The sequence below is a fragment of the Coenobita brevimanus genome, chromosome 100 (genome assembly GCF_032717465.1).
Source record: "Coenobita brevimanus isolate Jiangsu-jjx chromosome 100, ASM3271746v2, whole genome shotgun sequence".
Classification (NCBI taxonomy): domain Eukaryota; kingdom Metazoa; phylum Arthropoda; class Malacostraca; order Decapoda; family Coenobitidae; genus Coenobita; species Coenobita brevimanus.
In genome coordinates, this window is record NC_137053.1 from 53244695 (window position 1) to 53268781 (window position 24087).

Consider the following 24087-nt stretch of genomic DNA (forward strand, 5'->3'; position numbering starts at 1 on the left):
CAAAGCTTAACTGCGTATTTAAAAAAAAAAAAAAAAACTACTGTATTGTATTACAAATTCTACTACTCAGCAATATCAAAGTCCAAAACAAGATACCATTAAAAACTGACTAAAAAATGCTACATCATGTCTGAGCAATGGATTTAAAAAGTTAAAGAAACTACAGTTTTTGTATTCAGCACCAACGAAAAATAGCAAATCTCGACACAAAGAAGTAGGTTAAAAAAAAAAAATCCAATCATGGCCATCAGACACTCCTTACCTGGGGATGGAAAGAATACCCTAAAAAAAACTGACATCTACTAATGTACCAAAACACTGGTTTACCAGTGAGCTTGAATCCAGAATTAACAAATCAAGCTCAGGCTATGCCTGCAAAAGATTCTCTTAAATTACAGTCCTAAACTGCAGAAAGGAGCAGATGAATGAGTCACACATTTATTGCCTCCACATACCATGTGGTGGGGTATTAGCGTATTGGTGGGGTAATATCGGCATTTCTTTCTCTCTCTTTTTCTTTTCCAGAAAAAAAAAAAAACTTACCAAATCTTTTTTCGTAATACTGACTGTGCTCCTTAAGATGACAGGTTTAATCTGACAAAAAGAAAAATGAGACATTCCAAAGACACAGTTATACAGAGATATAAGTTTGTGCGTGGTACCCAGAAAGCCCACTTTTATCAAACCTGAGTATATACCCAATGCATACTACGGATTCTATAAAGTAACTTTTATTCATAAACAGTTAGATGATAACTGGTAATATACAGACCAATTTGCCTTTCACCACCAAGATTAGGTAATATAGGCATATCTGGTGGGTTAATACCTGCACCAGCTTAAATAATATATTTCTGTTAGCAAGAGATAAATTAAGTGTTGATGAATGATTATTAATAATTTATAAACTGTATACATAATGAGGCAACAAAGTTATGTTGAAGATGATCTGGCAATCAATGAACTAACAATGGAGTCTGATGAAAAATTGCATGTTTCGGCAGCAGTCTCTGTGGTCCAAATCCAAGTAGATGGGGATGAAACCAGCAACACAGAGGATAAAAAGGGACAACAGAAAGTGAAAACTGTACACTGACCACAGACCTGTAGTTAAATTAAATGGACTATACTGTAGTCAGGTCCCAATATTCACAGGGGTTATATAGCGATACACATCGCGAATACTGAATTCCGCAAATATCCCAAATTTACCACAATGCCACTGATTTTAATGTTTTAGCTATTCCTATTACCTACAGATCCACTATGAGACCTGTAAATGCATTTAAAGGCACATCAATGCTTTCTAAAAAGACAGTACAGGATGACGATAAGCCTTTCTGCGTATAGCGTACTGTACTCACCCATACAATGATGTAGTAGTAGCAGTTGTTCCCTAAGCAGTCTGGTCGAAGAGCCCCGAGTCCATAAGGAAGGCCATGGCCGAGACTGGGCTTTCCCACAGAGCTCTCAAGGAGTGTATGTTGTGCTGTTGGCATAGGTGATTGTGTGCAATGCAGTCTTCCATACTGTGCTTAACCCGCCGCATGCCGGCTATTTTTAGCCCAATGGGTCACCCCAGTGCCGGCCTTTTTTTTTTTTTTTTTTTTTTTTTCCTAATATGATAGATTTTGATGTGGAAACAACGAATTTCACCATCAAAATGCTCACCGAGGCTCGGAAATGAGTTTTATTGAGTCCTGCATATTCGTGTACAGGTATAGCCGCTCTCCCACGCTCTCCACGTACGTGAGAAAAAGCCGTTTTCTATGTAAGGTATACTCAGGTATTTATGCTGGGAAGGTATAGCAATGTTAAGTACACTTTTCTGATTACTTATTACTTCAGCATCTATCACAATTTGCATGTCTTTCTCACTGTGAATGCATTATCTTACATTTACTTGAAGATAGGTACAACCTGACTTCATTATGTACAGTCCTAGCACTTACAAGAACGTACTTACAACTTGACTTCACTATGTGGTCCTTGCACTTACAAGAAAATATTTACCACTTGCATGAAAATATCTACAAAATGCCTTCACTATGTACAGCACTGGGTGAGGCACACAGGCAGAGTGAGGCAAAGCGAGCATGAGGGGAGGAAAGAGTGAGTGTATGGCCTTGACAGCCTGAGGGATGGCAGAGGAACAGTTACCTTACATGCCTGCCAATTTTTACCTAGCGAATCTTGAAAAATGCGGTCACAATGAAATTTTTTATTTTAAACCGTTTTAAAACGGCACTGGCACTGGCCACGGAATTATGTCAGACTATTTTAAAACGGCACTGGCACGCAGCGAGTTAATAGTGTGGGGTGCTGTGTTGCATTCTGGACATGCATCAGCGACGGAGTCGTCCAGCCTCTTCTCGTAACTTAAGAGGGCTGGATGATGCCCACATCTCAGCCTGGCCAGGTGGACCCTGTCCTCACGAGGGAGATAGGATTCGGAGGGGTGGATATCAGGAGGCCATGCATGCAGCTGTGTCTTGTCTTTATGTGACTGAATGGAGCAGCGAGTTATTTGAGTATGGATATGCTTCTGGAAGCTGGTCTGAGGCAGGCGAGGAGGGAGAGATGACAGTATATGTGTATGATATCGTGTGCTGGGTGTTGTTTTGATGTTCCTTGGTGTGTGTGGGTGTGTTGCCATGTAGCGTAGTGGATGTTGTGGGTTTGTGGAGGCTGCAGCGAGAATTTGGGTGCCTCTCATGTCTATGTGATCCTTGACTTTGAGGACTTTGGTTTCTTGATGTAGGTGGTCTGTGGGTGTAGTACCTGTGCAGCCTGTGATTATTTTTAGGGCCTTGTTCTGTATGATCTGAAGATTGTTGTAGTGTGTTTTAGTGAGGTTAGGAGCCCAAGCAGGGCTTGCATAATTCATCACTGAACGTATATATTGTTTGTATACTGTGGTGGTGGTAGTTTCTTTCTTGAGTCTTGGTGTTATTTTATTTTAATGTTTGTGATGTGTTGTTTGCAAGACATTAATGTATTGTATGTTACAACAAGGATTTTGTGTGTGTGTGTGTGTGTGTGTGTGTGTGTGTGTGTGTGTGTGTGTGTGTGTGTGTGTGTGTGATAGGGGAGTGTTATGTTGAGGTGTGGAATGTGACTGTGTTCTGCTGTCCAGTTTGTGAGAAGGGTCACTGTGGATTTGCCCGGGGCTATTTTGAGCCTGTTTGTGGTGAACCATTCGTTTGGTGTGTTGAGGTAAGGTTGGAGGATGTGTGCAGCTGTGTTTGCATTTTGGTGAGTACATGTGAGTGTTATATCATCTGCATGGGAAGCTATGTGTATTTGTGGTGTGTGGGGTGTGGGTATGTCGTGCATGTATAGGGTAAAGAGTGTAGGGTACAAAACATATCCTTGTGGCACGCCATTTGTGAAGTGTCTGATGTTCAAAGACTGACCGGCAAATATTACATGTGCACATCTGCCTGCTAAGTAGTTTGCTAGCCATCATTTTGTGTTATTGTGCATGTTTGTGTTGAGTATTTTGTTTGTGAGGTTGTGGCGGGGGATGGCATCAAAAGCTTTGCTAATGTCTAGCGTGACTAGAAGTGTTCTGTGTGGTGGCCTAGCTGAATTCATGCCATCGAAAACTCTCTATGTAAGGTCTGTAAGAAGGGTGTTTGTGGAGTGCAGTGGCCTAAAGCCATGTTGTGATAAGGCTAGGGGGGTGTGAGGTGTAACTAGTTGTAGTACCAGTCATTCAATGACTTTAGAGGGGGCGCAGAGTAGTGTGGTGGGGCGGTGTGAGGAAGGTAACGTGGGGTCTTTGTTGGGTTTAGGAATAGTGATGATAATGCCATGCTTCCAGATGTTGGGTATTGTGTTGTGTGAGTAGCTGTAGTATGATATGTCGGTGAGTGCTTGTATGCCTTGTGGTCTAAGGTGTTTAAGGTGAATGTTGCTTATATTGTCTGGTTCACAGGCAGATGAGTGCTTAAGGATGCTGATGATGTGCTTTGTCTGGTTGTAACAGACAGGTGCGTAGTCTGGGTCTGTGGGGAACTGTCTCTTACATCGGATGATACGTCAGTCGTCACGATGGGGGTTTAGATGGCTAACATGTGAAAAGTGATTGATGAGAAGTCTGCTTGTTGTTTGTTTGAAGGTACGGTGTCTGTTGTTGTGACGACAGTGTGTGATTATGTAGTGTTGCTGTTTAGTGTTTTGTAGAGTTTGCTGATGTTTGTTTGGTGGTCAAGTGTCTGGAGATACTTTTTCCAGTTTAGTGTTTGCTATTCTGATATTTTATTGTTTATTTGAGTGTTGAGTTCTTGTATTTGTTGTACGGTGTCTTGTGTATGGGGTGTTGGGGAGTGTCGTGGTGTATCCTGTTGTCTGATGAGACTTTTAATTTCTGGTGTGAAGTTGGGGTTGTCTCTCTTCCTGTTGCCTCTAGGGATGTGTCTTTTGTCTGCATTTTGTTAAATTGTACTGAAAATGTGCACAGCAGTGTTGATGTTTGTGATGGGTGTACTATTTAATGTTTCAAAAAGTTGTTCGGTTTCAGTTGTGAAGGCCTCCCAGTTGGCTCTTATAATTAGTGTATGTGTGTCTGTGGCCAGCTTGGGTGATTCTGGTTTTTGTTGTGATGATAATTGGGAAGTGATCAGATCCAAGGGTTTTGACCATTCTCCAGGATGTTGTGGGGGTGAGGTTAACGGAACAGAAGGTGATATCTGGGGATGATGAGAGGAAGAGTGCTTGGTGTGGGATATGGGTATGTTGATGTAGATTATTCAGTATGAAAAGATGATCTGTCTGGGATTGTAGTACCAGCCCTCTGTCTGTGTCAGGGTTGTTGACATGCCAGGACGACGACTTGGCGTTGAAATCACCACCCAGGATGATGTTGGGTATGTTTGTGATGTGGTGTATCTGTGAAGAGTAATTGTGTTGTACTGTGGGGGACGATTGGGGGGGGGGAATGTATGTGTTATCGACTGTTATGTGTGATTTGGGATGAATTAGAATGGGGTGGAATGGGAGGGGTTGGGGGATTGGATGGTGTAGGTAGGATCGGTGGGTTTGGCTGATGAGGTGTGGAGGAAGTAGAAGTAGGGTTGGTGGCGGGGTTAGTGGGTGGGGGGAAGGAGCATAGGGAGGAGGTCCAGGTGTTTGTGTAATGTTTTCTGGATGCAAGTGCTGTGCAGGTGTGGTCCAGTTCTTGCAGGAATTGCATTGAACTGAACCCTTTGTCTGTCGGCTCGACGTGATAGGTTTTTAGCACTGGACATATGTATCCCCGGCTAGATGAAGTCGTCGAGAAATGATCGCTGGGGAGTCATTTCTTGGTGCAGAAAAAACGGTGCTCTTGTACATGTTGTGCTGAGAGGTATGGTACTTGCCCGGGAGACCGAAGCCACTCCCAGGTTCTCAGGCCCCATGAGGGTCCATGGAGGTATGTGGTGGTTTGGCCCCCATGCTGTCCTCCTCTTCCTTCGAGTCTCTGGGGGGTAGACCCATGACGAAAACGCCACTCTTCCAGGTCCAATGTTACAATGATGTAACACACCGTGCTCTTGTTTACACCAAAATGGCACCCAACAGGGGTCTGGGTCATTTCAGCTGTAAGTCATTTAGGCTGTAACCTAACTCAACCCAACCTAGCCTAACTAACTTCAACAATGTCAAGTTGATGAAGTTTTGTTATAGAAGCAGCATACAATTTAGGCTGCATGTTGATTAGGCTGTTTGGACGTTACAGCCAAAACGACCAGAACCACCCAACAGTTACAAACGACTGCCTCTCTCACACCATATTCAGCAATTCACATTATCTTCAGGTGACATCACTTCTTCTGCTGCTTAGCTCCCTAGCGGCATATGCATCCTGAGCAGCACACTTATGACCCATTTTTCACAGGGATAAAGAAAGGAGTAGATTAATGGAACCACAATGACAAGCAGAACAAACAAAGATGCACAACCCGTGAGATGAACTGAGAGAGAATGAGCATGATGGCATATTATGGTTGTGACGAAATTCCGATTTGACGGTCAGTTACCGAATAGGCACCTTTAATTGGAAAATATTATAACTTTTATCTCCATATAGGCTCACACACATCTAATTATATGAAATCTGATCAAAAATTTGTGTTTAAATTAACTACTTATAAAAAAAATCAGGATTCAGAGCGGAAATTTCCCAAAGTCAGTGGAAGAGTTTTGCCTCTACCTCGACAACTTGCCGTGACAGACTTTTGCTTTGTATAAATATTGATTTACAAGGCAAATACAACTACTTATACTATAAATCAGGGAGTGGGTGCGCCCACCATCCACTTACTCGATGTAGTGCTAATTAGGATGTCTGCCCTTTCCTCTTTTCCTTCCTTCCTTCCTTCTTCTGTCTTTCTTTCCTTCATTCTTTCCTCTTCCTCTTGCGTGTGGGTGATTTTACACTCCCTCTTCTGTCTGTCTTTCTTTCCTTTTCCTTCTGCTTATAGGTGACTCTACACTGAGTGACAGGCCAAATGGTTTCCTATACACCAGGAAACCTTTTCCTACACTGGGTGTTAACCATACAAACAAATTATGGTGCCTGGTGGCTTACGGCATTCCAATAGGATTGAATCGGTGCAGGTTTATATCCAAGGGATGGTTTGGGGTTTATTGCTCATATAATGCCACTCAGGGATGTGTGAGGCTGGTCACTCTCATCTTAATTGTCAGGACCAACTTGCTAAGCCCCGGGCTCCTACGCTCCTCATGGGGCAACATAGGACTGGATGATGGATGGATGGATTATGCAAAACAGAAGTCTGTCAAGGCATGCTGAAGAAATGAAGGGGAAAGATCTGATAACTTTTGCGCGTTCTAGCTCTGAACCTTGATTTTTTAATTAACAGATATATTAAGCATAATTTGTTTTATCGGATTTAAGATAAATAGGTGTGAATAAACCTATATGTGATAAAAAATATTTTCCAATTAAAAGTGCCGATGTTGTGCTGATTTGGTAAATGACCGCCGATATGGTAATTCATCACACTGGCATATGATTTGGTCCCCTCTTTGAACAGCCAATACGACAGGGAGAAAGAAGGCACATAGGCAGATAAGGGATGCTACCCTCGGAGCCAATCACAAGTACGCTATCATTGCAAGAAAAAAACGGTAGATTTGTGTTGTGAAATATCGAGTGCTGTAAAGTGCTGATGCCCTACGCTGGACAGCACATAGCTCTACAAGGTAACTGAAAAGTTTAACTTTAAAGGACGGAGTTCCTCATGGGAAAAAAAAAAAAAAAAAAAAACACTTCTGAACCACTAGGAACAGCTGATGCTGTGGGAAGATACAAAAATATCTTCCTCTGCCTTTTCGAAATAATTTCCCCTAAAATCGACAAATATGCAAACCCACGAGTAGCACTCCCACAAATAGCGGGGACTGACTATGTGCTGACAGTATTCAACCACAGCAAGCACCAGAGGCCTACACATTACATAGGGTGAATTCTGAAGATGACAATTACTGTACATGGTGAAATAATACAGAATTACAGATATAGGTAAAGAGGATGGCCTCTTACATTTAAAGAGTCAAGAGTCAGAAGACCACTACTCCACTGACAAAAACTGTATTGTGAGAATCCTTTTGGCATGAGTGGGAAAGTGTTATTAAAGAACAACTGAGTCACTGGTAACTCAGCAGGGAGAGAGAGAGAGAGAGAGAGAGAGAGAGAGAGAGAGCAAAGTGATTTTTACTGCCAATTCACCTTCTGATTATGGTTATGGAAAGTATCTAGTGTTCATGGAAAAGCATGATTTACAATACTGAAGCTGAGAAGTTTCTGACCAGTGTATTTCTTACTGTATTTACAAATTAACAGTAAGTGATATATGGTACAAGACATATGGTACAGCCTCTTTACTATGCTTAAAAATCACTTGTACCCATTGCATTTTCCCGTTGTCATGCCTAAAGAATAGCTTTCTGAAGTTTGTCAAATGGACTACTATTTTTTTTTTTCTTCCCAACAAGTTTCAGACATTATTTACTTCAAAGACCACATGTAGTACTTGAAACTGTGTGCTTTGCTAGGGTTCCTAAGAATGTTAATATGAGGAGTCTGGAATACAAGGGGCGAATATGCCAAAATCAAGTTTTGAGATATGACCATTTAAAGTTTGGCAACATTTAAGAATATGCAGCAACCACACTTTTAAACCTATATTCATGAACCTTTGTGGGTTACTATGGACATATGTCTAGATTATACAAGGTTTCACTAAAGTGTCATTAATAATGAGCCCGCATAGCCCTGGTAAAACCCGAAAAGGTATCATTCTCGTGCAAAAGAAAGTCCCCCCAAAAAAGCATCAGAAAAGACAGGTACAATATCAGCAATGAAAATACATGGCATAAAAATTGCTACATTCCTTCCCAAGCACACTTCTTTGCTTATCTGATGAGATGGGGGTTACTGTCTTAATTAATAATCGAGGAGGTCATCATCCACATCAACTGGCCCCTCCTACTGATCTCCAAATGCCTTTATAATAGCTTCCACTTTATCACTTCGTACTTTGTCAAAGTAGAAACACTTGCATTTTTTCACCAACTTTCCTGGAAAGAACAATAAGCTTATATCGTCAAGACACATACTCCTCACCACTGTTACGCTTCCTCTTTACAATGTTCATATTCCACTGTTCCACGTTACGTGCATGCTTATGACTGCCCAGAAGGTCCAGGGACATTTTTACCATCATCACCACACATTTCTGCACAGTTTTGACTACAAAATACTGCACAAAACAAAAGTAAATAACACCAAAATGACAGAGTTTCAGTCAGAGGTAGAAAAGGTACGTAACTGAGGCTGGCAGGGAGGGCAAAACGGGCGCTCATTGGCTCATAAGGTGGGTGAAGATAACATACGGCTCACTGGTTGGATACCGCACCCGGTCATGGAGAGTAGATTTGCCTGTTGTATATTCTTGTTCAGACACAAATATCCACTGATGCACAATAGACAAAGCAGCCTCAGAATAGTGGGAATATCTAGTGGAGCAATGGCAAATCTACATTTCCTGCCTCACTGCCCGGATAGAGTGGGAACTGAAGTTTGTGAATCCATCACAAAACAAAAATGGGAAACCTGGCATATTTGTCTCTTGTACCCAAAACTCCTCATATGCTGTTTTGTACCCAATTTTATGCATTAAAAAAAAAAAAAATCAACATGACTCTATCACCCCATCCGCAGGGTAATATCAGAAGGGTTCTTCAAATACTGCCCAAAATTAACATTAATTCTATAAGTTCTGGGGTGAACAACTTTAAAATATAGTGTCTATATTTCCATAAATGTCATTCCTACCATAGAGATGTTTAATTTGTAGTGAAGGCAACCCAAAAAATTAAGATATTTTTTTTTTATTTACCGATGTTACCCCATCGTACGGTAGTACCACTACCATTACTGCAAAACTATCTGAATGTGCAATACAGACATCATAAAATTACAAAGTACATTTCTGTTTACCTGTCTCTTCGATCCCTGAGTCCCCCCCGATCATCTGGGCCTGAGCGTGAGCCTCCACCACTGGCCAAGCCTAACAATCGTTCCTGAAGGCTGTGGTGTTAAGGAAGAAAAGAACACTGACAATTTTAGGCATTTGGGGGGATGGGGGTGGGGGGAGGGAGGAGGTTGGAATGTGTAAAAAATACAGGTTCTCTCTTCTTTCTTCAAGGAGGTGCAACATATGTTTTATGTCAATCTCACTATATTTTTCTCCAGACAGTTATCTCACTCATGACAACTGTAACATTACTATACTACAGCAATACATGTGTTAATCAACCTGGCTCAAACCCTCTAAAGGACCAAATTCATTAGTAAATAATACCAAGGAGCTATCAAACTCCTCAGTAATGAGATCCAAATACTGGAATAACATTGCTTTCTCACCAATCAAAACTGAAATTCTGACAGAACCCAACATTTATACGGTGGCCTGCCACCACTGCTGAATATTAATGCAAGGAGCTATCCCCCCCCCCCCACCACACACTCATACATAGTAACTCTGCTTTCATTTATTACTGGTATCAAATCCCATTTAAACTGCTAACTACAGGTACAATCCCACACATAATGGAAAGCTGATATTAATACAAATGTTTGATACTTCCTAAAGCCTTCAATTACTTGATGTCTTGCTGTGAAATTCTCATTTTCTTCTAATACCCTTGCTCAACATCTCTTGCATATTTCTTTGCTTCTTGTCTTCGCTACTCTATACATTACATTAATATTCCTCGAAATTCACATCCACTACTTTCATCCTTGAATTCTCACACTCAGGCCATATCCAGGTTAAGTGCTTTCACGGTGTGAGAGCCTCAAAGGGCGCATTGCGCTGCTCATCAGGTGTAGTACTGTACGTGTTAACAGGTAAGTAGTGGCGAAACTGTAGTGCAGACTGGCACTCATTTTTAGGATTTTTTTTTTTTTTTTAATGGTGTAGCAGTTACAAGGAATGCAAAGACTCAACACTGAGGTGATCAACCTTGTTTATACTCATCTTGACTGAATGCAATAAGCAGGGGGGGTCGCTTCAACTTGTTCATAAAGGCTCCAATATACTTGCATGCATTGGCCTTGGTCACCTAATGGCAGCTCTCCATACTGCTACATCTCTCGAAGCCTCTCTATTCAATCTCTCATCCCTGAGGTCAAACTCTAAGACCTCATCCCATGTCGCTGTCTTTTTCGTCTGCCACTGGCGACCCCACACTCAGTGTTCACACCTCTCACCTTCTACATCCAGCTGTCATCATCAATCCTCTCATTTTGTACCAGTTTTAGTTAGCAGTTTAACTTAAAAAATATATATATACAGTAATCAATGTAATAACCAGATGCCCAATTTCTGGACACCCCAATTTCCAGACAATTTGGGCCTGGGCCTTCAAAACCCAAAAATGGCCAAAAAAATAAAAATATCCCCCCCCCCACCCAAAAAAACAAATCAGAATTTTTTCCCATCCATAATCTGAAATTGGCACGCAGCACCAAACAGCTGTGTTTACACATGGCCCCTTCACCCCTTCCTTCCTCCCTCCTCCCCAGTTACTGCCTAACTACCATCGTGAGTAGATGCTCATTGCAATGGACTCCACATGCGCTCGTTTTTGTGAATAAACTGTAAATAAACGGCAATACCTTGCCACTAGACCACATGGGAATTTACTGTGTTGTGCAAACCGGCAGCTGAAACTGGCATGGCGGAATTAAGAACAGAATGTGCAGTGTTAAACAATTACTGTACAACTCACAGAGCAAAGATTTAAGTGCAGCACAATGCTGGATTACTGTACATGCTTCAAGAGCATTTTCACCATTGCCAGAGGCTTAGAGGCGGCAGCCACAGACGTGCTGTAAGTACCCTGTACACTGCTAAATATTTTCCATACTTACCTCGAATTCCTCATTCTCTGGTTCCTTTTCATTTATTTCATGCTTAATGTCCATTATTGGTGTGAACAAGGTCTTAAATAGGTGATATGCATGTCTGGTAGGGAGTTATTTAGGTGGCTTTCAAAGTTGGGCTGGGTTAAGGTCCATAAGTACCAGTCCAGGAGGCAGGGGCCCAATATTCCGGACAAATCCAATGTCCGGACATGCCTTTGGCTCTATTACATCAGATATTGGAGGGATTACTGTATCATCATCATATAATCCAGTGCTGCCCCATGAGAAGTGTACGAGTCTGGGGCTAGGCAAGTTGGTCCTGACATTTAAGTTGAGGGTGTTCAGCCTCACACATCCCTGAGTGACATTATGTGAGCAATAAACCACAACCACCCTTAGATATAAACCTACACAGGCTCAATCCGATTAGAGCGCCTTAATTACCCACTAAACCACCAGGCGATATAATCCAGTTATATGGTAACCACCCTGCATGGTAAATGGTTTCCTGGTGTACAGGAAACTAGTTGGCTTGTTACTCAGTTTAGAGTCACCCACAAGCAGAAGGAAGGGGAAAGAATGAAGGAAAGAAAGAAGAGGGAGTGTAAAGTCACCCGGAGGCTGAAGAAAGAGGAAAGAATGAAGGAAAGATGGAAGAGGACGGATGGAAGATAGAAAAGGGCAGACACCCAAAGCAACACATCAAGTGAGTGGATGATGAGTACCTCCATATACGGTACATACACATACATCATCTAATCCTGTGTTGCCCCATGAGGAGCGTAGGAGCCCGGGGCAAGGCAAGTTGGCCCTGGCATTTATGCTGAGAGGGATCAGCCCACTCATCCCTTAGTGGTATTACGTAAGCAATAAACTCCAACCAACCCTTGCATATAAACCTGCACAGGCTCAATCCGGCTGGTGCATCTTAACCCCTAAATACCAAAGCACGTCAATGTACGTGTTGACCACTTTTCCTTCTCAGCCGAATCACATCAATACAGCGCGCCTTGTAAAAAACTGCCTTCACATTGCTCCATCCCAATTGTAATGTATATCCCTTCAAGCCAATGAGAACTAACCCCTCCGGCTTCGGGTTGGGTGATCCAGCCACTCTGGGGGCAGGGGGGTCACCCCCCCCACCCGGCTCACCCATTGCCTGAATGTTTTGTCATCTATCATGTAATAACCCTCTCTGAAGACCCTCCCATCCCTCTGTACGCCCTAATAGGATGTTGTTAGTCGAAGTTTACCCCTCCCCCAACCACGAGGCCCATTCCATCCCCCTCCAGCCCCCACCCACCTTCCCCCCCCTATCTTGTATACCCCTATCTACCATACCCCCTCCCTCCCTTTCAGCCCCATACTACCCTCCTACCCCCCAATAAACCATCGTGTGATAGCAAGCACACAGCTTGGCTTGCCCTCCCCCCCATGCCTCCCCTCCCCACTCCCCCCACCCCCAACACATGTACACGTGCTTTATATGTATTGCCTCAATTTTTTTTTTTTTCTGTACCTGAACATAATAAATGCTTCTCTGTATTCTATTCTATACATGCAGACATGTGCAATCACAGGCATCTGAGCCCCAGCCCCTCCATCACCACTCAGCCCCCTCCCTCCACCACCACCCAGCCTCAGCCCCCCACCACCACCCCTCCACCTCGATACATCTATTACTCCCCATACGTGAATTATCTCCCCATACCTGCAAACATACTTGTTTGCCTGGTTGATATGGTAAATCACACAGATTTTGTTTGTTTCAACTAACCAAATTGCTTGTTACCGTAAATGATCTCTCAAGGGTCAATGTACTCGTTGTAGGCCTTCTCCCCCTTCGAATTTTATCTCCCACACGTACATACATAACTGTTTTCATAGTAGTTGGTCAAGAACAAACTAAAGTGCTCTACTTTGATGAGAAAAGATGGTTTTATCCAACCTCCGTACCTGCAAACCTACTCCCCACGGGGTACTTAATCTCCCCAAAAGCAAATACAGGTAACTCGCACGGAACACGATCTCACGGAACGCGCTCGCAATTATACACGGTAAGGGCTGGGATACATGTAAGACAACATAAGATTAAAAAACCATTATGAAAACTACAAATTAACGCAGGAGAGGCCTTTGAAAGATCAAATCCTCGAACGTCACCGCGGCGCGCGGTTTGTTTTGATTACGTGACAATCTAGGCGGGAAATTATTCAGTGAGTGAGACATTCCCGAGTACAGTAGCACAGTATTTGTAAGTTAAATATTCATAGTACTGTACTGTTCTGGTAAGTTTATTTGCAACTTAAAGTACTATTAAATAACGTTAAAGCAAGAAATAAAGTCTTATAACCAGTTTACCTGATAGGCGTCAGAATATTGCCTTTTTTATTTGTTCGTTTTTTCCACAGTACTGTACAGTATTTGTAAGTTAAATATTTACTGTTCTCGTATGTACTGTACTTGTAAGCACTTAAATAAAGTTAAATAATTAAATAAGGCCTTGTAACCAGTTAACCCAAATTATATGATTACCCATGATCGGCGTCGGAATATTGCCTTTTTTGTTTGTTCGTTAAACTCTTACTGTACTGCTTTTCTACAGTACTTTATTTGTAAGTTAAATATTTACTGTTCTGGTATGTACTAGTAAGCAATTAAAGCATTAAATAAAGCCTTGTAACCAGTTAACCTGATTTATATGATTACCCATGATCGGCATCGGAATATTGCCATTTTTGTTTGTTCATTAAAGACTTATAATAAGAGAAAAATACATTTTTGTCTTGGTATCTTTACCTATTTGCTCAGGTTTGCTGTAATGGTTTGGATCATTTGATGCAATGCAACTTGTAGAATACTGTGAAAACTTTCGGGCAGTGAACGAAAATCTGGGACATGAGACTGACCTTGACTTCAGTCACTTCACCCTCTCATGTATCATCTGTCAGTTCGCCACCTGCTATCGTGAGGAGTGGATGTACGATTTTTTCGCTCGTGGCCATGCCTAACCACACACAGTTACACCCATTATCTCGACCCAGACAGAAAATACAACCTTTTTCCTCCCATGCAAAACACACTCAACCACCCTGTTTACGAGACAGCAATATATATTGCGAAAATAACAAGGTAAAATGATAAAGATGAACGTAAAATGATAGAGAAAGATGAACATGTTATGACGGAAGAAGTACGTTTTCCCCGTCTGTAAACGTATTTATTTCTGCTTTGTATCTGTATTCGTAATAATTAGACTTATTGTTAGTTCTGAAACTGCATTACGATTCTATTTTTAGCCATTCTCGTGGTGTGGGAGCTAGAAGTTGTGACACAACTTCCTTATTGCTAATTGGATTGACCCTTCACTTTATTCTCCCGTGGCAGAGTCGAGCCTTGGAGGACATGCAGTTTTCTCATTTAGGACTGAAAATTCAACTCTTTCGCTCCCTTTTCCAAGCATGGGCACAACGATAACGTAAAAAATAACTCGAAACTACCATAAACATATATCAAAAAGGTGAAAATGTATTCATAACATTTTTTTTTTCCAGCCATTCCTAACAGATTATGTACTGAAATCATTCGATATCACAGTACTGCATTTCTAAGTTAAATATGTACTGTTCTGGTAAGTACTTGTAAGTTAAAGCACTGGTACCAGTTAACCTGATTTATATGATTACCTATGATCGGCGTCGGAATGTTTCCTTGTGTTTACGTACAGTATTTGTGTGTTGAAGTTTTGCTCTGGAGTACTGTATTTGTGAGTTATAACATTAAATAAACCTTCTAACCACTTAAAGTGCTTTCTAGTGATTACCAGTGACAGATAACAGCAAAACAACACATTTGGGGGGTCTGGGGAGCAAAATACGGAGTAGCTTAAATATAAGCGATTTCGCACCCAACACGGCACGGTAGGAACGAAACCCACGTGTTCCGTGCGAGTTACCTGTAATCTCCCCACACCCCAAAACACCTTTCTCAGACTTGGTGTGACATATGATATTGCAATGACCTATTTCAGTATTAGAAATAATTCATTATCAAAACTGTGGGGGCTTTCAAAAATTTTGGGGGTAACTTTTTTTTTTTTTTCAATTGTGCAGTAACCATTAGGCCAAGGGGGGTGCCGATTGCACTGTCGGGTGTGTAAATTCCTCCTCTTTTGCCAGAACATATTGATTTTCCCCTCAGTGAAAGTCGAAAAAACACCTCCGAATAGCAGTTCCAGTGGCAGACGAGCCCCATCGAATTGCAGTATTTAGGGGTTAGTAACCCACTAAACCACCAGGTGCCAGTCTGGTTATATGGTTACCATCCAGCATAGTACATGTACATGGTTTCCTGGTGTACAGGAAACCATTTGGCTTGTCACTCAGTGTAGAGTCACCCATAGACAGAAGGAAAAGGAAAGAATGAAGGAAAGAAGGAACAGAGGAAAAGGCAGTCACCCAAGAGCAGCACTACACTGAGTGGATGGTAAGCATAATACAGAGAATATCTGGGAGCATTCCTCTGTCCTAAAGGATGAAAACACTTTCAATAGTAATCATGCATTTTTTAAGGTCTTGGCCATGCATGCATGTAAATTTACCTGTTGATGCGTGGTATAGAGATGTAACACCACAAGGCCACCAACAAGTACTTGGTGCAATTCCCCCCCCCTCCAATGGCAGTATACCCTAACTGTCATCACCCCTATCAAAGGCTCTTTCACAAAATTCAAACAAATACACACCTGGATCTCTGGCTTTCCTTTCCTTCCACCTGGATTTTGTCCAAGTCCTGGCCATGGGAGGGGTTGGAAGGCTGGGAAGGTCCACCAGAAGGTTGGGAAGAACTTGTGGAAAGTCTTGACCGCTCTCTTGCTGGGGTGGTTGTGTTCTGCGCTGCCTCGTCATCGGAGTCCTGTAGGGAGGTGCCCGGTCAACGAACGAGGAAGAACTGATTAGTGATCAAGCTCACACTGTAGGGGACTGTGCTTAGTATTTGCAACGGATGACATGAGAGAATAGTGTCACAATATAAAAAATACTTTACATATAAATCTTCTACATTCAAACGAAAGTGTACTATGTTGACATACAGTTACTTCATCATGTTAATAAAACTGTGTATACTGTTCACATATTTACATGCAGCAATACTGTCCCTGATAGTGGCAGGACTTCATATACTTTCTTGCAAATGCAAGTTGACTTGCTAGTGTCTGAAGCATGAATACAACTGAGTGTCCCATCTCACCAGCAACCAATAACAGTACCATGAATATAAATTATCACACATTCCCTCCTCGTTCAATTATCGAGGCATATAAAAATATACAAAAGACCAGGCACATTCATGGGATAACCTTTCCCATCCCCTCATTATCAATAATACCAAGAGGAAACCTTATTCACGATACAGTACTGTTTTGTACACTCCTAACAATCACAAAGACTGGAACAGAATAGACAGGTAATATACTGACAAGGACATAGAGCTTTATAAACAAATCTTTGTAATGCTGAAACAATGCACTGTGCATTCATGAAAAGCACACTCAGATATCCCTTATTAGACCAATACCTCCTTCAAATATATATATATCTTAAATGTCAGGACCAACCTGCCTAGCCCAGGGCTCCTACGCTCCTCATGGGGCAACGAAGGACTGGATGATGGGCGGATGGATGGATATATATATATATATATATATATATATATATATATATATATATATATATATATATATACACACATATATATATATATATATATATATATATATATATATATATATACACACACATATATATATATATATATATATATATATATATATATATATATACATATATATATATATATATATATATATATATATATATATATATATATATAACTCATTCAATGTAGTGCTGCACTCGGGTGCCTGCCCTTTCCTCTCTTCCTTCCTCTTCTTTCTTTCCTTCATTCTTTACTCTTTTGTCTATGAGTGACTCTAAACTGACAGGCCAAACCGTTTTCTGTACACCACAAAACCATTTGCCAGGCTGGATGGTAACCAGATAACCAAATTATGGCACCTGGTGGTTGAGTGGGTAACTATGGAGCACCAATCAGATTGAGCAGATCAGGTTTATATCCAAGGGATGGTTGGGGTCTGTTGTTCACATAAGGCCGCTCAGCGATGAGTGAGGCTTGTCACTTTCATCTTAAATGCAGGACCAACTTGTCTAGCCCCAGGCTCCTGCACTCCTCATGGGACAACACTGGATGAGACGATGAATGATACAATATATATGTATTAGAGCACTATTTAATGTATATATTTCTGTAAATATTATTGTACCAAATTACTAGACCATAATCAACTTCCAGCCTTACCTCCTTTCTCATTATGGATTATTTCTCAGAACCACTTGACCAGAAACCTTTCAGCATGGTCAAGAAAAACCTCACCACATCCTCACTGTTGATTTCAATTCCACTTCCTGGGGTGAGTGCTATTTCAAAAGTATAGCATATTTTATATACCCAGTGCTGTGCATCCATTACAAATTTCTAGGCACCATCAGATTATTTTAAAAGGGGGGAAAAAAGAAAGAAAGAAAATGTTTAGAGCTTAAACATCTTTTAAAAATGGTGCGATCACAGAGCAAGTGCTATTCTAATACTGTACCACCTTTACATTACCAGTATTGACTCAGGCTCTCATGAAGCACAAATCCTTGCACTTTTACATTCTCCCATATACCAGTTCAGAATATCCTCATTCAGTATAACTTTAGTTCTCATTTCCCCCTCTCAATTATTATCATCATCCATGAGGTGACACTTAACCACAGCACTTAAGACTTCCTTTTAATTCATAACATGAAATATACCACATTTATAACACAGTCCCCGTCACACTGAAAATGAATCTATTTTCAAATACAAGAGCCAATATAAGTGACTTAAAAGGGTCATGATATTCATCTTATAATGTAATCATGATGCTTCAGATAGGCCACGTGAATAACCTGAAACAAGTTTCTTCACTCACTTCTACCTAAATCAAAAGGAATCTCAGATTAATTATTATTTTGGTAAAACTTATATGGAGGCATGAATTTATCCAAAAATAATGAAAGACAATTCGTTTCTGATATCATATACAGTGCAAGATCTTTAATCCCTTGGGGTTGGGCATTGTTTATAAAAATGACCATCAGGAACAGGCATTTTTCACAAAACATAGGCAATTATTCAAAAACTGTTCCGAAGAAAACTATTAAACCTATCATAAAATCCTTATACCCAGCAAATTACAACTCTTTAGTTTTAAAATAAATGGTGTTCTAACGTTCTACGATTATTTATTACAGAACAGTGGCTGAGAACGTGTGTCTAAACATTCTGGAACTGGGACCGACGACCCCAAGACACACATTCCACATAGGGGACCAACCTTCAGGGGTTAATGCGGAGAAATAAAACAAATTACCACACAATAATTCTTCCTGAAACTCAACAATATCAAAACATTAATAGCACTTAGTATCTACCTGGAGTCAATGTTCTAAATTGCACTTCCTCACCATGGTTGACTAATAAGGTACATCATTTTTGCATTTTTAGGGGGAAGACTACTGCTCTTTATGACTCTTTCAGCCTGAGTCCATTTTTAGTAGTTACGTATATTCCAAGAGGTGGGTGGGGACACTCACCATCCACTCACTCGATGAAGTGCTGCTCTCGAGTATCTGCCCTTTCCTCTCCTCCATCCTTCTTTCTTTACATCCTCTTCTGTCTTTCTTTCCTTCATTCTTTCCTCTTCCTTCTGCCTGTGGGTGACTCTACATTGAGTGACAAGCCAAATGGTTTCCTGTACACCAGGAAACCATTTACTATGCTAGGTGGTAACCATATAACCAGATTTTGGTATCTGGTGGTTTAGTGGGTAATTACGGCACTCCAATCAGATTGAGCCGGTGAAGGTTTATATCCAAGGGGTGGTTGGGTTTATTGTTCACGTAATGCCACTCGGGTAAGTGAGGCTGGTCACTCTCATCTTAAATGCCAGGACCAACTTGCCTAGCCCCGGGCTCCTACACTCCTCATGGCGAGGCATAGGATTGGATGATGGATGAATGGATGGACATACATTCCAGCCATCTACTATACATATAATTTCATTCAGCTTCTGAAAGATTTTCAAACTGAGAAAATTAAAATACTGTAATGTTCTTTGGAATAAAACTGTCTTCAGGTAGCTAGCACAAACGAAACAGAAATTATATGATAACAGTACAAGGGCTAGATACAGTCAACTCTACTGATGACTGCACAATATTCAAGAAGTCCAACATCAAAGATTCACTTCATACTATCACTTTTACTTCAGCTCTAACTTTACAAGTACTGTATAATAATAAGTTCTTCCTTAGGTACCAACAACTGCAATGAAACCTTCCAAATTTTGAGCCTGCAGTAGTGGACGAATCTCCCACAGTAAATATGCTTGATCTGTTTTCAAAAATTTCTGTTCAGTACACAATCAGCACTTCTAATAAAAACAAAACCTAGATTTGACAAATTATTCAATACAATTTCAGCAGTACGGTACCATGTTTGTGCAGGGAGAATCAGAAATTCTTTACACTTATCTAACACAGTTACAAATGACTAGACTGTAGTGTTTAACTGTGAAATAGAAGAAGACAGGGTTAGAAGCAAGAATCGAAATAACAGTGACTGTATCATGACCATTAAATCACAGATAAAACCCATGAAACTGATTTTGTGGTTCACTTCCTTACATACTCCTTCCACAGCACTTGCACAAGTGGAACCATATTACACATCACAATAAATCTGATAACCTCTACCATACGTTTCTTACTGATATTCTAAATCAAAAGTACTTACGCTACTCACCTGTGCTAACATTTTTGAGCTTACACCTCATCTCTATAAGGTTTAGGGTCCTGCTGCTACCAGGTGTTCAGCTCCAACCAACCAACGATTCCTAAAGTCGCAGAAGTCTCCACCGACTTGTGTATAGTATATCAACAGAACGTGTTAATATCAAACGAAATTTAAGAGACTTCATAATAGTTCTTGCTCTGTTATTTTTTTTGTTGTACCTCTTGTGGCTTCACCTTTTTTTTTTTTTAATCATGCACTCAAAGTTTGTGGAGGTTTTATATACTTAAATATCCTAGATATTATTCATTATGGCCTGCACACTGCTTCAACTCTCACCACTCCAAGAAAGCAGCTTTACATAAGACAAAAATAATATCCAAGCTGGGGTGAGAGACGGCTATACCCTAACTACTGTACTAAAACAAGGGTCATGTATGGATCCACACAATACTGTACAGCCTAAATAAATTGTAGGAAACAGTCTTCCTTGTACAGTGTGCATTAGCAGGCAACACAAGGAAAAATGTAAAGGTTTCATAATGTTACAAGGAAATCAAGAATGATAGTAATGATAATGGCGGTAAGAACTGAAAGGTATGGGTTCAAACCTGCAATACCCTACCTCACTTATATCCATTCCAACGTCATCATAGTTTGTACCCAAGTCACTGTTTTTGCGTGTCTGGAAAAGATGAAACAAGCAAAATTACAGTGTGATGCATTATTCAAATATAATAGTGTGCCCTTAAAGACAGATTTTTTTTTTTTTTAATACAGTTTTATTTCTTGTGGTTTTTCTCTGAGGAGGTTTTTTAATGCTAGGTAAATCTTAAATTTCTTGTCTGCAGGTTTCTGTGCCTGGTCTCTTATTTATCCCCTGTACCTCACTAATATTCAACTATAAATATGTTACTACACAACAGAGTATAATTTAAGTGTGATTTCAACTCAGTAAAACTCTGGGCAGAGCCCAGAGGTGGTCCTACACATTTGTCTCTTCTGTACACCAGCCTTAAAGTATTCCCTTGATGCCAGGTTCACCTTGGGGCAGTGGCAAGCCCTCTCCACGGAGACAGAACTGGATACCATCAGACACATTGTACTTCAAGCATCTAACCAGGTGGCTAGCCTAACTGGTGCAAGTCTTTTAGTGGAAACAAGTTACCCGGCAAATCTATTAACTCCTGAATACTGCATTTCAATCTGGCTCATCTGCCACAGAAGCCACAATTCAGGGGTGTTTGTTTGATTTTCACCAAGGGGAAAATCAATATGTTCTGGCTAAAGAGGAAGAATTTACACACTTGACAGCGCAATCAGCATCCCCCTAGGCCTAATGGTTACCGCACAATCGAGGGTCATAGTTGAAAAAAATAAAAATAAAATAGTTACCCCCCAAAATTTTTGAAAGCCCCCACAGTTTTGATAACTAACTATTTCTATTACTGAAATAGGTCATTGCAATATATGTCACACCAAGCCTGAGAACAGGTGTTTTGGGGTGTGGGGAATTACTTGCTTTTGGGGAGATTAAGTACCCTGTGGGGAGAAGGTTTGCAGGTACGGAGGTTGGATAAAACCATCTTTTCTCATCAAAGTATAGCACTTTAGTTTGTTCTTGACCAACTACTATGAAAACAGTTGTGTATGTACGTGTGGGAGATAAAATTCGATAGGGGAGAAGGCCCACAACGAGTACATTGAACCATGAGAGATCATTTACTGTAACAACCAATTTGGCTAGTTGAAACAAACAAAACCTATGTGATTGAGCATATCAACCATGCAAACAGGTGTGTTTGCAGGTGTGGGGAGATAATTCACGTATGGGGAGTAATAGATGTATCGAGGTGGAGGGGTGGTGGTGGGGGCTGAGGCTGGGTGGTGGTGAGGGGAGGGGGCTGGGTGGTGATGGAGGGGCTGGGGCTCAAATGCCTGTGATTGCACATGATTGCATGTATAGAATAGTATACAGAGAAGCATTAATTATGTTCAGGTATGAAAAAAAGTATAATATATATATATATATATATATATATAAATATATTGAGGCAATACATATAAAGCATGTGTACATGTTGGGGGTGAGGGGATTGGGGGAGGGGAGAGCAATCCAAGCTGCATGCTTGCTATCACATGATGGTTTATTGGGGGTAGGAGGGTAGTATGGAGCCGAAAGGGAGGGAGGGGGTAGGGTACGTAGGGGTATACAAGATAGGAGGGGAAGGTGGGGGAGGCTGGAGGGGGATGGAATGGGCCTTGTGGTTGGGGGAGGAGTAAACTTCGACTAACAACGTCCTATTGGGGCAAACAGAGCGATGGGAGAGTCTTCAGAGAGGGTTATTACGTGACAGATGACAAAACATTCAGGCAATGGGTGGGCCGAGAGGGTGGGTGACCCCCCCTGCCCCCAGAGTGGCCGGATCACCCAACTCCAAACCGGAGGGGTTAGTTCTCATTGGCTTGAAGGGATATATGTCACAATCGGGGCGGAGCAAAGTGCAGGCAGTTTTTTTTACAAGGCTCGCTATATTGATGTGATTTGACTGAGAGGCAACACAACATTGACACACTTTGGTATATAGGGGTTAATGCATACTTCTTGAGACCCACTCAGTGTGCCACTGACTGTGAATTTCAGTGTCCTCACTGTTGTGGTAACCTGTGAGAGTACATGTTAAGTTAATAGTGGGCCTACAAAACCCAGCGTTAATGAAGTATTTCAAGTGTGCACCTCGTTCTGTGATGCGAACTCATTAAAGTATTGTGCAACACTCAAAGTGCCACACAAGGATGCCAGCCTTGGCAAGAACTTCGAGCGAGAAACAACAATATTACTCGTTTCTGCCGAAAATTACTCGTTTTCTTCGTTTTTTCCAACTTCCTCTCCTGGTCTGCTTGACTGGGTGAGGGGGGGGGGAAGCTCGAAGACGAGTGATTTCCGCCAGAAATGAATATCAGATCCAACCCATACCAAGGTCAGCAGCCCCCACCAAAATCCACTGATGACATCAGATGAGAACATGCAGTAATTTGGTGAGCAACCTTTAACCCCTAAAGTACTAAGCTCATCGATCGAGCTTTTAAGGACGAGCAACAACGATCGAGCAACATCCACAAAAAACTGGCGGCAGCTGGCTCCACCCCAGCTGTGATGTAGATGGCTTCTAACCAATCAGAACTAAGTGTTGGACACACTGGAAGAGGAACTCAGGCCTGAAACCAGGCGGTGGGGGGACCCCACCTCCCTCTTGCCACGTCCCTCTACCCCACTACCTTGTTACTACCCTACCTCCCACCATTCTTACCACCACCACCCCCCTCCCACCCCCCGTCATGCATTCCCCCCTTCCCATGTTGATCCTCCCCATGTCCCCCCCCAGTCATCTAGGGGGAGGGTATTTCCCCCCTACCCTCCCTCCATGTCCCTGTACTTCATTGGGGTCCTTCCTTTGTGTCTTGTGGTGGTGTCCTCCCATTCCTCCATCCCCATACACCGCCTCCTGGCCTATCCACCTCCCCTCTCCCCCACTCCCACCCCCTAGCACCTCCCCAGCCTCGAGTATTTTATGTATTTTTTACGCTTTATGGCACGCTTTTTATTCATTGCCTGTAAATTATTCATGTCTTTGCATACAGATATGCACACCACAATTATTTTAGCTGTCTTTATTCGAAACCCACTCGAAAAGGAAATTTTATTTTATGTTGACGCGTGCAAGTATGTTGGAGCCTTCAAA

The 24087-nt window shown here is 41.5% G+C and overlaps 1 protein-coding gene across 4 annotated transcripts in view; it reads right to left on the reverse strand.

Moving 5' to 3' along the window:
• Positions 1-24087, reverse strand: part of LOC145414592 (uncharacterized) — a 260262-nt gene that overhangs the window by 227468 nt on the left and 8707 nt on the right. For 2 of the 4 annotated variants that reach the window (XM_080284117.1, XM_080284114.1), the window contains exons 2-4: positions 20970-21029; positions 16188-16357; positions 9512-9601 (exon numbers count right to left, since the gene is read on the reverse strand). In XM_080284117.1, coding sequence (XP_080140243.1) covers positions 9512-9601; positions 16188-16357; positions 20970-21029 — 320 coding nt within the window. The remainder of the gene's footprint in view (positions 1-9511; positions 9602-16187; positions 16358-20969; positions 21030-24087) is intronic. The other 2 variants (XM_080284118.1, XM_080284116.1) reach the window with 1 other exon arrangement.